This window comes from Tupaia chinensis, unplaced genomic scaffold, assembly GCF_000334495.1.
Source record: "Tupaia chinensis unplaced genomic scaffold, TupChi_1.0 Scaffold000065_2, whole genome shotgun sequence".
Classification (NCBI taxonomy): Eukaryota; Metazoa; Chordata; class Mammalia; order Scandentia; family Tupaiidae; genus Tupaia; species Tupaia belangeri.
The window spans coordinates 28,565-43,351 of record NW_006159524.1 but is presented as its reverse complement, the minus strand read 5'-3'; the positions used below and the strand labels follow the sequence as shown (position 1 = coordinate 43,351).

The 14,787-nt window shown below is 37.8% G+C and overlaps 1 protein-coding gene across 3 annotated transcripts in view; it reads left to right on the top strand.

Moving 5' to 3' along the window:
* RELCH (RAB11 binding and LisH domain, coiled-coil and HEAT repeat containing) overlaps positions 1 to 14,787 on the top strand; it is a 143,892-nt gene that overhangs the window by 110,131 nt on the left and 18,974 nt on the right. For 2 of the 3 annotated variants that reach the window (XM_027766257.1, XM_027766255.1), the window contains 4 exons: positions 594 to 657; positions 2,088 to 2,226; positions 6,833 to 6,949; positions 14,094 to 14,182. In XM_027766257.1, the coding sequence (XP_027622058.1) occupies positions 594 to 657; positions 2,088 to 2,226; positions 6,833 to 6,949; positions 14,094 to 14,182 (409 nt within the window). Of the gene's footprint in view, positions 1 to 306; positions 390 to 593; positions 658 to 2,087; positions 2,227 to 6,832; positions 6,950 to 14,093; positions 14,183 to 14,787 lie in introns of all 3 variants that reach the window. The other variant, XM_027766252.1, reaches the window with a different exon arrangement.

Below are 14,787 nucleotides of genomic sequence, written 5' to 3'. Positions count from 1 at the left end.
CCTAATTTAGAGGCTATGTATTGAAAAATATCAGTATTGTTGGTACTTGGTAAGCATTTCCAAAACTAAAATGTGCTGATGGACTATTTCTTCCAAGCCAAGAAGGGATGCTCGGCTAATCTCACTAACAGGTCGTTACCAGTAAGTGTAGTGGCATGAACCAAAGGCTTAACATTTTAATGTTTCGTGTGGGTGACTAAACCAAGAAAGGCCAATGAGTCTGCCTGCCCATCCTCAGTCACAGCTAACCCAGTTCTCATTCCAGTTTACCAAACCATTTTTTATTGCATGTTGACTGGTTTACAGCTGACTCTTCGAGGCATGAGTGAAGCGTTAGTTGACAAGCGGGTTGCTCCGGCCCTTGTTACCTTGTCCAGTGATCCTGAATTGTGAGTTTCACAGACTGCGACCTTAAGTTATCCTGTCCATCTTTTTGAGCATTCTTCTTGGTCTGCTTTTTTTAAATTTAATTTGTCATTGCTAGAGACTAATACGGTATATTTACCTTGTACTTATCTTGATACACATTTTAATAATACTCACTTTTTATCTCAAAGAAAATTTCAAATTCTTTTCTTTTTTCATTCTAACAGCTCTGTCAGGATCGCCACAATTCCAGCTTTTGGCACTATTATGGAAACAGTTATTCAAAGAGAGGTAGGAAGGCATTGAAATTCATTTCTATGTACTCTTGAGGTGCTGAAGGGATGACACATTGCCTTGCACATTCCTAGTGGTAGGGAGCAGGGAGCAGCTCACTTTTCATTTTATGTCTCACTTATGGGCCAGAGGAGGATCTTATTGTTTCAAAACATGACTGCCTAACCAAGGTGTATGTCCCTATCTTCAGGAAATCTGCTCTTCTCAAGTAGCAAATTAAGTGCAGGCTAACCAACTCGTAGATGTTTTATTTTAAGCCTCTCTGCAAATTGCAGATTTAAATAATCCTTCAAATCATATCGATTTCCAAAGCCACCTGTTATCCAGTGAACTTCTGGCCATTCTACATAAAATCTTAATTGCCAGTTTGTCCAGACTTGAAAATTGCTTTTCCAGATAAAATGATCTCAGTTTTACAAATGAAGTCAAGAGGACACCTGCATTCCGATACCGAGTCATTGATAACAAGCTGTAATCGTCATTTAGCAGACTGGTGTCATCTTGTTATAGCATACATCGTGTGCAAACCCTGTGTCGTGCTTGCTCAGGAAACTACCAAGTTTTCCCCCTTAACACTGTGTTTTGATTCTGATATTGATATCATTTTAAGTATTTTAGTTTCTGTCTACAACATTAACTATAAGACACTTTGTGAAATTAGTATCGGAATTTTACCGTTCGCTATCGTATTGAATATGACCTTACCCAAATAAAAAGCCCCGTAAATTAGAAAATAAATTATTTGCAAACATATTACCTGGTCACTTAAATGGAAAGCCTGGTTTTACCAAAAACATTTTGGACACTTTACCAAAATAAAATAAAATAAAATAAAGTAAAATTTCTGTATCATATAGTTTTTTTTATAACCAAAATTGAATGTTAGTCATAGAAATAAATACTTTATCCATTTTATATATTTCACTGGTTAAGCAAGAGGAAAGAAAAGCACACCATTCTGCAAAGCTTGCAGTCTTAGCAGAATTTCAACATGTTCTTAAACCCTAAAATAAAAATGTCTTTTAGGGAAATGTGAGTAAGTTGTAAGTCATTAATGACTCATTGCTTTCAGAAGGTGAATAATTGGGTAACATCCAGTATAATTCTTTTAAGAATTATAATTTATATTAAAAAATCATACACTTACTTCTTTTATCCTAAATATTGTGGAGTTTGTTTTTAGAACTCATCAGGGAATTTTTTTTTTAATTAAAAATCAGCAGGCATAAACAAAAACATAAAATCTTTTCTGAGCAAAAAGACTAAAAACACTGCTTATTTAATTCCAAATTCCTACTATCACAGGGGTATAGTATAAATCATTTGAATTCACTGTTGCAAGTCATATTTGCTGGGTATCTTTCACTTTAGAAATGATGATCAGTGTGTAATGTTCTAACAATGACTGTACAATCTCCAATTTTAAGTTGCTGGAAAGAGCGAAAATGCAGTTGGCTTCTTTCCTGGAAGATCCTCAGTATCAAGACCAGCATTCTTTGCATACAGAAATCATAAAAACATTTGGTAGAGTCGGGCCTAATGCAGAACCCAGGTTCCGAGATGAGTGTAAGTGCATTTTTGTACCTTTTTCCTGAATGGTAATATAACATCAAAGGTAGAAACTTCTCCGAGGGTTTGTCATGTTAAAGCCTCACTATACTTGAACTTCTTCCACATACTGAAATATGCAGGTGCACTGAGTTACGGCGAATTGCTCAGGATTGCAGTTAGTGGGTGATTCCTTGTGTACTGATTGCTTTAAGACCTACAAAAAAAAAGAAAGAAACACACAAAAACTTTAAATGTTTTTAGAAACATTTCTTTTTTTTTTTTTTTTTTTTGAGAGAGATTTTCGCTATAGGGCGCGTGCGCTCGCCAGACAGACAGAGAGAGACATAGAGACAGAAACCGAGAAATCACCCCCCAGGGGGGATGGTCACGCTGCAGTCCCTTCTCCTCCATTCTCCTCTCGGGATCATGGGCACGCACGCACACACGCCCGGCGTGAGTTTTAAGCCACCGGGTCCGGGACGCGAACCGCGGTCGACTACGTGGGAGTCCAGCGACATAGCCATTACGCTAACTGCTGGTTCCCTCTTTTTTTCATTTTTAAGAATTAGTTTATCTAACTTTATTTATTTGTTTTCATTTGATCAGAGAGGGACAGATGGGGGGGGCGGGTGAGAAAGCAAGCCACCAGATCCAGGACTCCAGTCACTGTCAGCCATGTGGGAATCCAGTGCCCTTAACCACCACACCACCTGCCAGCCCCATTTTAGAAACATTTCTTAACTGTAATTGCAAAGTACTGTGCAGCTTTAAACTTAGAGAGGTTTTTTTTGCTCCTTTTTGTTGTTGTTCTTTTTTGGTTTTTATTTTATTTTAGGTTAGTTTTTCTGTTTCTAGACAGGTTATTATTTAAAAAAAAAAAAAATCCATTTCTCCCCCTTAGCATGTCGTTCAGGACAATGTGTCACTCTGTTTCAATTCACAACTTGTTTTTCTGCTGAATTAACTGCATGATTATCTGTTAAAGCATTTCTCTCGTTTTTCTACTGTCTCTTTTTTTGTGAGCCTCAATCTTTATGGCAACTATTTAGGTGGCATCAAAGCACCCAGAAATGACTACTCCAGACACATACTCATTATTAGTGCTGTACTTTAGCTCTCTCGTTCTTAGCATTTTAACATGCTCTAAAGAGAATTTTGATGCAGTGTCCTAAAGGTCTGTTGAGGGCATGGATATTTATCAAGCTACAGAAACACAATCATAAGATTCTTTTGCACTGAGTGAGTATATTCATGATTAGTTAACCAAAAGAAAGCGTCTGGTATTTTAGTTAGCAGTAGGGATAGTCAAATATGTTGTAACATCAGGTTTATATTAGTGTTACTCCTCACCACTGTCTGACCCCTAGATTTCTTTGTTTTTAAAGATAAAAAAATTATTCTTTTTTGGGACCAGCAGTTAGCATAATGGCTACGTCACTGGACTCCCATGTAGTCAACCGTGGTTCACGTCCCGGACCCGGTGGCTTAAAACTCACACCGGGCGCGTGTGCATGCATGCCCAAGATCCCAAGAGGAGAACGGAGAAGGAATTGTGGCGTGGCCATCCCCCTTGGGGGGGGTGATTTTTCGCTTTCTGTCTCTCTGTCTCTGTCTGGCGAGTGCATGCGCCCTATAGCAAAAATCTCTCCCCCCCAAAAAAAAGAAACTCAAAAAAAAAATTATTCTTTTTTTTTTAACTTCCCATATAGCTTTTCTTTTGCTTTAAAACTTTACCTTGAGGAACTTAATGTCTTGTATTAAAAAGATTAATGGTAAAGTAGAATCATATCAAAAAGAATGCTATCCTGTTACCCACCCATGTTTATAGGCAGTTCCCTTTGAGAGTTTAGAGAAAGTCAGAATTTCTGGGTGATGATAGCCCCTTAGGTTGTCTTACATGCTTAGATATTTGTCCCTCTATTTCTTATCTAGTAGAGAAAATTCATTCTTTCAGTGGCCCTTGTTCTTTTCCAGTTCTTAGTTACCGCAATACCTTTTGGTCTTGATTTTATTTCTGGAGCCAGTTATTTTATCTGAGACACACAGTTGTTTTGTTACTTTGTAAGATCCTCTGAACACTGACAATGTTCTAATGTGGTAATTTTCTACTTCAGATTAGTTTTCTCTTAAGTTTCTTAAGTCATGTCGAAGTCCACCGAAAGAAAGAAGACAAGATTCCCTTTACTTTGGCTGCCAGGCCTACACTAGAACATTCTATTGAAAGTTTCCTGAAATCCAGCTTCATCAAATTTGCAGTTTTAAATCTTTGTCCAATATGCCCTGAAAAAAAACTTTCTCAGTGGCCTTATATTGTGAATGTCCTTTTCTTTTCCTATCTGAAGGTCAGTCTTAAGATTATGCCCATTTTGGTTATTAAATCTTCTGGTATTTAATATCTTTTGCTTTTACCATTGATCATCATTTTAATTAATTAGTACAAAATGTGGTACCCCAGAGCAATAGGTAAAATCTTGAACACCACTGTAAATTTCTGTCTGTCTTCCTGAGGATTAGGAAGATCCTAAATTATAGCCTTTAACTGCCTCTAGACTACAATTTAAATTAACTTCTATTAAAAATTTGTCTTCAAGTCAAGCAGTTAAGGTGAAAACATATAGTGTGATATCGTTTCTGAGAAAAACAGTGAGGCAGGTCAGAGACTCAGGAGCAGAAGGAGTAAAGGGATCATGTGTGATAGATAAAGCGAAGGGAGGTAAATTTCAGAAGATGTGGACAGAAAGGAAATTGAGAGTCTCTAAGAAAAACCATTGGGACCAACAGATGGCATAATGTTTATGTCACTGGACTCCCATATAGTCAACCGTGGTTCGAATCCCAAACCCAGCAGCTTAAAACTCAAGCCAGGTGCTTGTGCATGAGATCTGAAGATTAGGATGGAGGAGAAGGGACTGCGGTGTGGCCATCCCCAGAGGGGTAGGGATGGGGGTGGATTTCTCACTCTTTGTCTCTCTGCCTCTCTGGTGAGCGCATACACCCTATAGCAAAAATCTCTCAAAAAAGAAAGAAAAAGAAAACCCATCTTTGAGTCATAGTTTTGTTGGGGCTTTAGCCAGTTAATGAAGCTGACTACCACATGTTTGAAGTTTTTGTCTTTTTTTTTTTCTAGAGCCCCCTATCAGTGTATTGTTATTCATTATGACATGCCAAATAGTCTTTAAAAGTGGCCATTGTTATTTTAAGTTTTGTAGACTTTTTGCCATTTACTAAGCTAAGCCTGAAAGTTGTAAATTTATAGCCTTGGTTTATTTAGGAAGCAGTTTTTCCAAAAGAAAAAATCTGGCCTTTACCTATGTAAACGCCACTCAAACAAACAAACAAAAAATAATCACTACATTTAATCAACAAACTGTTTTGAGTAGTGTTTTGCATTTCCCAACCAAGTAGAGACTAGAAAGTAAAAAGTCTGATCAACAATGTAGGAAATTTTTTTAAAGAATTATTTTATTTAACTTTATTTATATATTTAATTATGTTTAAAATTTGACCAGAGAGGGACAGAGAGAGAAAGAGAGAGAAAGAGAAAAAGAGAAAGTGGGAGAGCAAGCCACCAGGTCTGGGACTCAAACTGCAGTTGGCCATGTGGGAGTCCAACACCCTTAACCACCACACCACCTGCTGGCACCGACAGTGTAGGTCATTGACCCTGGAGTCATTCTACAAAGAACCCTGGTTTTAGTGGGAAACAGTAGTTAGAAAACACAGTCTTAAGCACTAGGAATGCTCATTGATACTGAATTAGTTATTTTTTTCTTGGCCATCACTTTTATTTTAGCAGTGGGTTGACTTTATTTTTGAAGTTTTACATTATTCTTTGAGGGCACTGAGTGATTTGAAAATCAGATAGCAGTGCTATTTGATATTGGTCTATGCTAAGATTTGAGAAACTAACATTAATAATAGTATTATAAAGGAGTGAAATAATTTGTTGAAAACAATTAAGTGGAGGGCCAGCAGATGGCATAATGGTTACATCGCTGTACTTCCACATAGTCACCCACAGTTCGAGTCCCAGACACAGTAGCTTAAACCTCATGCCAGACACGTGTGCATATATGCCCAGGATACTGAGAGGAGAGTGGAAGAGAAGGGATTGTGGTTTGGCCATCCCCCCTGAGGAGTGATTTCTTGCTTTCTGTCTCTCTGTCTCTGTCCCTCTGGCAAGTGCACATGCCCTACAACAACAACCAAAAAAAAAAAAAAAATTCCTTCTTTAAAAAAAAGAAAAAGAAAAACATTGAGTGTATGTATCTTTTATTTAATAGCAATAGTGGTATTTTTCCAAAGAAAGTTATTTATAAGAATGGATGGTTGTTTGTGTTTGCTTGATTTTTAAGTGAGGATTCAAATTACACTGAGGCCAAGTAAACTGTATATATTCCTGTAATTATGTTATAATGACAGTACTAAAATCTGTTTCTCCACATCCAGATCACTTTTCATTTTTAAAAAAAGTTTATTGACTTGTTAGGAAAATCAAGCATAGGGTGTGGGTAATCTTTTGGAGTCATCCAAATGAAATTTTATAAATTAATAATTAAATATGTGAGAGTTTTGTATACATGTTTTGCATAAAAATGTAACAATTTCTTTCTTTTTTCAGTCGTTATACCACATTTGCATAAATTAGCCCTGGTGAACAACTTACAAATTGTGGATTCTAAAAGACTGGATATTGCCACCCATCTCTTTGAAGCCTACAGTGCACTCTCCTGTTGTTGTATCCTTGTTTTATCAAAGTATGTCTACAATTCATATAAGGAATCTTAAAATGAATCTCAGCTGTCTAAGATTGAGAAGTAAGCTGTTTTTTGGCTTTTATATGGATTGCATAAAATTAAAAATTTGATTTGACTTTACCCACTCCTTATTCTAGTCACCTCAGAACTTTAGAAGGTATTTTTAAGTCCACTGTGCTTATACATTCTATAGCTTTTAAAACACTGATGACGTTCTTAACCTGGAATTTTATTTACGTTAAATATCTATATAAGTGAGTCAGAAATGAAGGGCACAATGAATTATAACTGAGACTTCTGTTAATCTCAAGGAAGCGTATGTCCTAGCATTTAGGTTTTCCAATGAATTAAGCATGTATCAATATCCAGTAGAACACTCTGAATACTTCTCGAGAGATGTCACCCATTGGAAAAGTAGAGGTGAGAAGGCCAATCATTTCCAGAGATTATACAACTGGGAGAAAGAGAGGTCATCTAGGCCCATGCCGACCACTGTATTGTAATGTGAACTAAGGCTCCAAGACATTGGTGACTTCTGTTTTTACAATAAAGAGCAAAACTGGGGGCCAGCAGGTGGCATGGTGGTTGGCGCTGGACTCCCATATGACTGACAATGGTTCAAATCCCAGACCTGGCAGCTTGCTTTCTCACTTTTTCTCTCTCTCCCTCTCTCTTCTTCCTTCCCTCCTTCTCTCTCTCTCTTTATGTCTCACTCTGTCCCCCTCTGGTCACAATAAAATAAATAAATAAAATTAAATGAAAACCGTTCTCGTAAAAAAAAAAAAAAAGTAACTGGAACAAAAAATTTTAGCAGTCTTCTTAAATGTTCCCTTTATGTTCCCATGCCCAGTATAATAAGACTAAAAAGGAAGTGAAGAAAAAGACAAAATGAACTCCAACTCCTAGGCTCTCATTGAAAGGCAGAAGAGCTCAGAAAACAGGAAATAAGAGATTGAAGAAAGAGTAAAAGATTGAATTCTCAAAACTACTAAAGTATATGCCAAACAACATAATTAGAGATTATGATTATAACAGGAAAAAAAGTGATAACAGAGAGGTTCCCGCTGAGTTATAGTAGAAAATAGAGAGCAAAGAAAGAGTTCCAGATTAATGTTTATTTTCCACATTGCTATAGACCAGTTTGAAGTAATAAACAAACAAGTGACTTTAAGTCAGATAAATGTGTTCCAGAATAACAGTGATGCCCTGGCACTCGACCTTGACTGGAGTGTACCAGTGAGAGGTTATTTTTATTCACAATCAATCAAATTGGAAAAGTGCATGTATCCTTTTGGGAACATTAAAACTTGAAGGCACATGCATGGTTGATAGTATTTTATTTCAGAAATGTACTACAAATGATCCAGTTATGTGGATGATATAAGCCATTTTTTAAATAATTATAAAGTGGGCAGAGACACCATATTTTAATAAGTCTGTACCTCAACTATCCCTTTCTTCTATAAGTTTAACTCAACTAAAAGCAGAACTTACTGTCATTCCTGATTTATCATGTTGGCATTTTCAACTTAGAGAAGATAGGGGAAGCAAAAAGAGGAACTGATATTTTGAATTAGCAAGGAAGAGTTTTTCAGTAATGGGGAAGTGACAGGTCCTTTGCAAGAAAGTAATAATAGCATATGAATGTTTGTATCTCAAAGAAAAGAAACTTTGGTACATACATTTTCACCTGTTCCTTAGACTTTGTGAAAGTAGATGTTTAAACACAAGCAGGAAGTCCTATATCATCTTATATAGCAGAGAGTTTCTAAACAGTATATCTCACAGGGTGGGGGCGGGGTGGGGTGGGGTACTGCACAGGTGCGTTAAGCATTGTACATAGAAAGCCAGGCCCACATAGCTGAACCTGTGGGTTGGAAAACACTCCGGGCACATGCTTGTTTGTATCCAAATCCTGATGAAAAAGAAAAATGTAAAAAAAGGTATGGTGGTGTAAAATGCCCCATTGGGAGGTACTTTCTTGCGCTGTTATTCTCTCTCTCTCTCTCCCTCGTCTTCTCCCTCCTTCCTCTTCTCCCTCTCTCCCCCTCTCCCTTAGAAGTACACACACACACACACACACACACACACACACACACACAAGAAGTAAACAAACAAGAAGAATATTCCTCAAAATGAGAAAGTCAGAAGATAAAAATTTTTAGTTCTGTAAAACCCATGTTGTCTAAGTAGAAAGACTGATTTCTAAAGGGCATAGCAATCCATATGAGAAATACTATTGCATGTTTAGATATATAAAGAATATTTGTGGAATAAATATGGTAAAAAGTCTTTTTACTGGTATAGTAAAGGGAAGAACCATCTTAAGAACCATCTTTGTTCAAGTACTAAAGTGTTAGTTCTACATTAGTCATAGCTTGTATTCAGTTTGACCACTAATAAAATCACATTGTCCAAATCTATTCTGCTGTTCTGTTACATTCTGAGCTGATCAGAATGTTAAACTATTCCTTTCAGCACAAGCATCATATTTTAATAGGGACATAGAAAAAACTATAGTGTGTAACATTTGGCATTAAAAGAAATCAAGGAGTCATGTTTAAGAAAAGTTTGAGGGTCCAGCAGGTGGTTTGGAGGTTAAGGTGCTGGACACTCCCACATGGTTGACCACAGTTTGAGTCCTGGACCTGGTGGCTTGCTTTCTTACTTTCTTTCTCTCTCTCTCTCTCTCTCTCTCTCTCTCTCTCTCTCTGTGTGTGTGTGTGTGTGTGTGTATGTGTGTTGAGATTTGTCTGGTCAGATTAAAATAAATGAGTGAATAAATAAAATTAAATATTTTTTAAAAAAGAAAAGTTTGAATGAATTTAAAAATACTTAACCCAGAGAAGTGATGACTTGGAGGTGAGAAGATAATTTTACAGTTATTTTAAATCTTGTTTTGTAGGAGGAAGGTCAAGCACACTGTGTAGCTAAGGTATAGAGCTAATGCTACTAAGCAGGGATTACAGAAGAGATCTACTGACCATCGTTCACCAACCAAATAGAGACAGTTCCTAATATCAGAGTGCTGCATGACTTTTAAGTTTCCAATTCTTAAGAAAGCCTATGTTATTCCATAGGACCGAATATAGAGAGTGACTTCACTCTTCTTCAAATAAGGCTATCTTTGGGACCAGCAGTTAGCATAATGGCTATGTCACTGGACTCCTCCCACATAGTCGACCGCAGTTCGAGTCCTGGACCCGGTGGCTTAAACTGAGGCCGGGCGCGTGTGCGTGCGTGCCCAAGATCCCGAGAGGAGAATGGAGGAGAAGGGATTGTGGCGTGGCTATCCCCCCTGGGGGGTGATTTCTCGCTTTCTGTCTCTCTGTCTCTCTCTCTCTGTCTGTCTGGCGAGTGCACGCACCCTATAGCAAAAACCTCTTAAAAAAAAAAAAAAAGGCTGTCTTTAGTTTTCAATCCTTGCCTATATGCAAGCCTTTAAAAAAAGTTCATAAAAAATGAATTACAGGCTTTCCAGATGGTATGGTGAAGGTGACTGGATCCAACATGGCCAAGTGCATAGTTTGAGTTCAGAACATGGTGGCTTGAAAACCATGCTGGGCACATATGCATGCATGCCCAAAATCCCGAGAGGAGAATGGAAAAGGGATTGTGGCATGGCCATCACCCCCAAGAGGTGATTTCTCACTTCCCTTCTCTTCTTCTCTCTGTTCTGTGTCTCTCCGGTGAGTGCATGCCCCACTAGAGGGAAAAAAAAAAAGAAAGAAAAGAAATTAAAGTGTGAGTTTATTTTGGCATAAAAAAATTTTTAAGATCCACAACATAGTTTTTTTTTCATAGTATTTGTTTTCTCTGAACTCTTTGGAGATCCCTTGTATTTCTCTAAATCAGACTCTTAATTACTAATCCAAAGGTCACTCATGGTCATATCTTGATGGTACTTTCCCCATATCTAGGAAACAAGATTAGATTGCAGCTCTCCATATGTGTATAGGTATTTGGTTCAACCAGTTTCTGTCTGTACTTTCAGTACCTATTGAATTTGTAAGTCATTCAACCTATTGAATTTGTAAGTCATTCATTATAGGAGCTTTGTTCATGAACAATTTAAGTTTACAGTTGTATTTTCAAGGTAGCAGTTATGTATTACACTGATTTTTTTTTTTCTAATTGTCAGAGTGTGCTCTCTCAGTAGAGAGGGGAGGTGGGGAAGATAGCGCCCTCGGTGGGATATAGTCATGTTTTAGTCTCATCTGCTCCATTTCTCCATCGTGTAGAGATTTTGGCATGCATGCACATGCACCAAGTGTGTTTTTCAAGCTACCAGGGCCAGGATTTGTTTGTTTGTTTGTTTGTTTGTTTGTTTGTTGGAGAGATTTTTGCTATAGGGTGCATGCACTCACCAGAGAGAAATCACCCCCAGGGGATAGCCATGCTGCAATCCCTTCTCCAATCTCTTCTCAGGATCTTGGGTACACATGCACATACACCTAGCATGAGTTTTAAACCACCAAGTCTGGGACTCAAACTGGGGTCAGCCATGTGGAAGTCCAGCAGCATAATCATTATGCCATCTGCTGGTCCCCAGGACCAGGATTTGAACTGCAGTTAGCCATGTAGGATCCAGCCCCTGGGGTGGCCCCTGATTTTTCATTCTTTTTTTTCATTATTAATTTTATTTATTCATTCATTTATTTTAATTTGACCAGAGAGAGAGACGCGCGCACACACACACACACACACACACACACAAAGAGAGAGGGAAAGGGAGAAAGGAAGCCTCCAGGTCCAGGACTCGAACCATGGTCGGCCATGTGAGAGTGTCCAGCACATTAACCACCACACCACCTGCTGGTACCCCAATTTTTTATTCTTAATAAAATTTATTATTATCATTTTCAAAAAGACTAAATCATCTTTATAACAGAACAATTTATTTGCATTTTTCACTTTTTCAAAGTTTCTTACAGTAGGGCATGTGCATTTATAGAAGAGAGACAGAAAGGGAAAGTGAGAAAGCACTCCCAGGGGGATGGCCACACCACAGTCCCTTCTCCATTCTCCTATTGAGAGTTTGGTACACATGCACATGCACTTGGCGTGTTTGCAAGCCTCCAGATCTGAGGCTCAAACTGCTCAGTCATACATGTGGGATCCAGATGCTTTAACTGCCATACCACTAGTTGCCCAATATGGGCTACTTTTAAATGGCTAACTAGTATAAGGTGACGACATGCCAGAATTAACATGACTGAACAGGACGAATTGTTTTCTTGAGAAATACATCTGCTTTTCTGATTCCTTTGAATGTCTAAATAATCAACTAAAACGCAAAGGTGACTAGGAACTGTACATAGTAATGAACTTTTAACAAAAGCTCTTAATGCTCTTATTTTAGCAAATGGTCCCTTAGCCAATCCATCAAGAGCAATAGTAAGTCAGTTTAACCAGGTGGTTAAAACAAGAAACCAGGAAAATGGCATATACCATAGATAGCTTATGTAACTTAATGTATTACATAGAATTGTATATTCTTTTATGTAGTTTTTTTTTAATTAATTTTTACCGTGCATATGCGCTTGTCTGGACACAGAGAAAGTGAGAAAGCACCCACCAGGGGGATGACCACTTACAACCCCTTCTCTCCTATTTTATTCTTGGGATGTTGGGCACAACTGGTATGGTTTGCAAGTTGCAAGTTGCCAAGTCCAGAATTTGAACTGCTTAGTCGGCCATGAGGGATCCAGCTGCCTTAACCACCATGCCACCTAGCTGGCCCAATAAGTGTATCTTTGGATGTAGAAAGTGAGACTTTTTTTTTTCTTTTTTGAGAGTTTTTTCTGTAGTGTGTGTGTACTTACCAAAGCAACAGGGAGAAACAGAAAGACAAAGCAAGAAATTATCCCCTAAGGGTAATTTCTGATTGTAGCCATACCACAATCCCTTCTCCTCCATTCTTCTATCAGGATTTTGGGCATGCACATACATGCACCTGGTGTGAGTTTTAAGTCGCTGGGTCCAGGACTCGAACCGTAGTAGACTACATGGGAGTCCAGCGATGTAGCCATTATGCCATCTGCTGGTCCCTCTTTTTTTTCTATTTTATGTATTTATTTTGTGTGAATTTGCCAATTATAGCTAAACTATCTCCTTTCTCAGATAAACCACATCCATAATGCAATTTTTTATGGTTTTCATTTTAAAGGCACCCTTACGGTGTCTCACCATGCCACTCTCACCACCAACCTTAGAGCCAGCCAGGATAACAGGCAGCCATGGGCATATCTAGCTCAGGTTAACTGGGATCTGTCTGAAACTAGGCCCTTCACAGGTGACTCCAGTGGGTGCCCCACAGCCAGGCCATTTAAAATTCTTTAAAGAAGTTGCCCACGTGCTTGGTGGAAAGGGACCCAAATCCCAGATGACTGGCCACACAGTTTGAGTCCCAGCCCTAGTAGCTTGGAAAACATGCCAGGCACATGCGTGTGCATTACCAAATCCTGACAAGATAGAGAAATAGAAGAAAAGGGATTATGGAAAGAGCACACCCCACTGGGGATTGCTTTCTCCCTCTCCCTCTCTGTCTCTCTGGCAAGCACATGGGTCCTCTGGCAGTATAAAAATAAAATAAGTTATTTCAAGAAGATCAGAAGCATTTCTGGTACTGAATATAGAATTGTCCTGAATTTTTATATTTTTCTCAGTCTTTTACAATTATATATAATTATTAAACCATAATATTTTAACCAATTTGCCTTTATCAATTTTTTTCCAGAAGTTTCAACTTAGTTATCACAGGAGCATTGATTTTCTTACTTTACATACAAACTTCATACTCATTTAAACATCCATTAGATTACATAATTTAATTTTTACATTCATTGTTTCATACTTTCCTGTAACATAGTTATATTATAGACTGTTCCAATGATGAATGGCATTAACATAAATAGATTAGTAGGAATAAATGGAATTCACTCTGGATAAATAACTTACTCCACAAATGAGTTGTACTTGAAGGGAACCTGTTTGAGCAGTCAGTATGCTGATAGGCATCTTTTAAAAGAGTCACCTCTTTATATATAACCTCAGTTGTTCAGGTGAAAATATCAGTTGTTTTTTTTTTTTTTTCCAAAATTCCCTTAACTACCTTCTCTAAAGTTATTTCAGAAGATTTAATGGTAAATCACTTTTTACCTGGTCTCAGATGTTTACGGACTGACATGGAACATCTCTCTCCAGAACATGAGGTGAGTCACTGATTATCCTTGCGACGTTCGTGTGTTTTCATATCTCCTGTACAGACTTTCATTCTTTATGTGAGGCTGGATTATATGTGTGCTTCATTTTTAAAAATCTAAGTGTATGTGTTTTGGACATCTTAGAGCCTCTTTTAATTTTCTAAAATAGAGATAACACATTCTCTTCACTTCATATAATGAGAAGTTAGTAAAAATAGTATATATGAAATAGCTTTTAACTATAAAATGTTGTTTCTGGCCATCAAGTGTCATAGAAGCAGTTTCTATTTGCTCTTGCCACTACAGATCTTTCCCTCCATTCTGTTTTTCTCCTACTTCCCCTCCTATCATTTCTTTCCTATTCTCTATCTTAGCCTGTTTCTCTACCAGCTTTTTTTTTTTTACTATGATATTTGACTCTCCTCTTAAATAAGCAAAAATGTCCTCAGCTCTGTCCATATCTTTTTCTTCTGACAACCTACACTCAGTCTCAAGTTTCGCACTGTGTATTGGTACCTCACAGTCACTACATCACACTAATCCAGTAAAACTGCTGTCCCGAAGACTTTTGTGACTAAACCGCCACTCTTGACTTTTTTTTTTTTTTTTAGGAG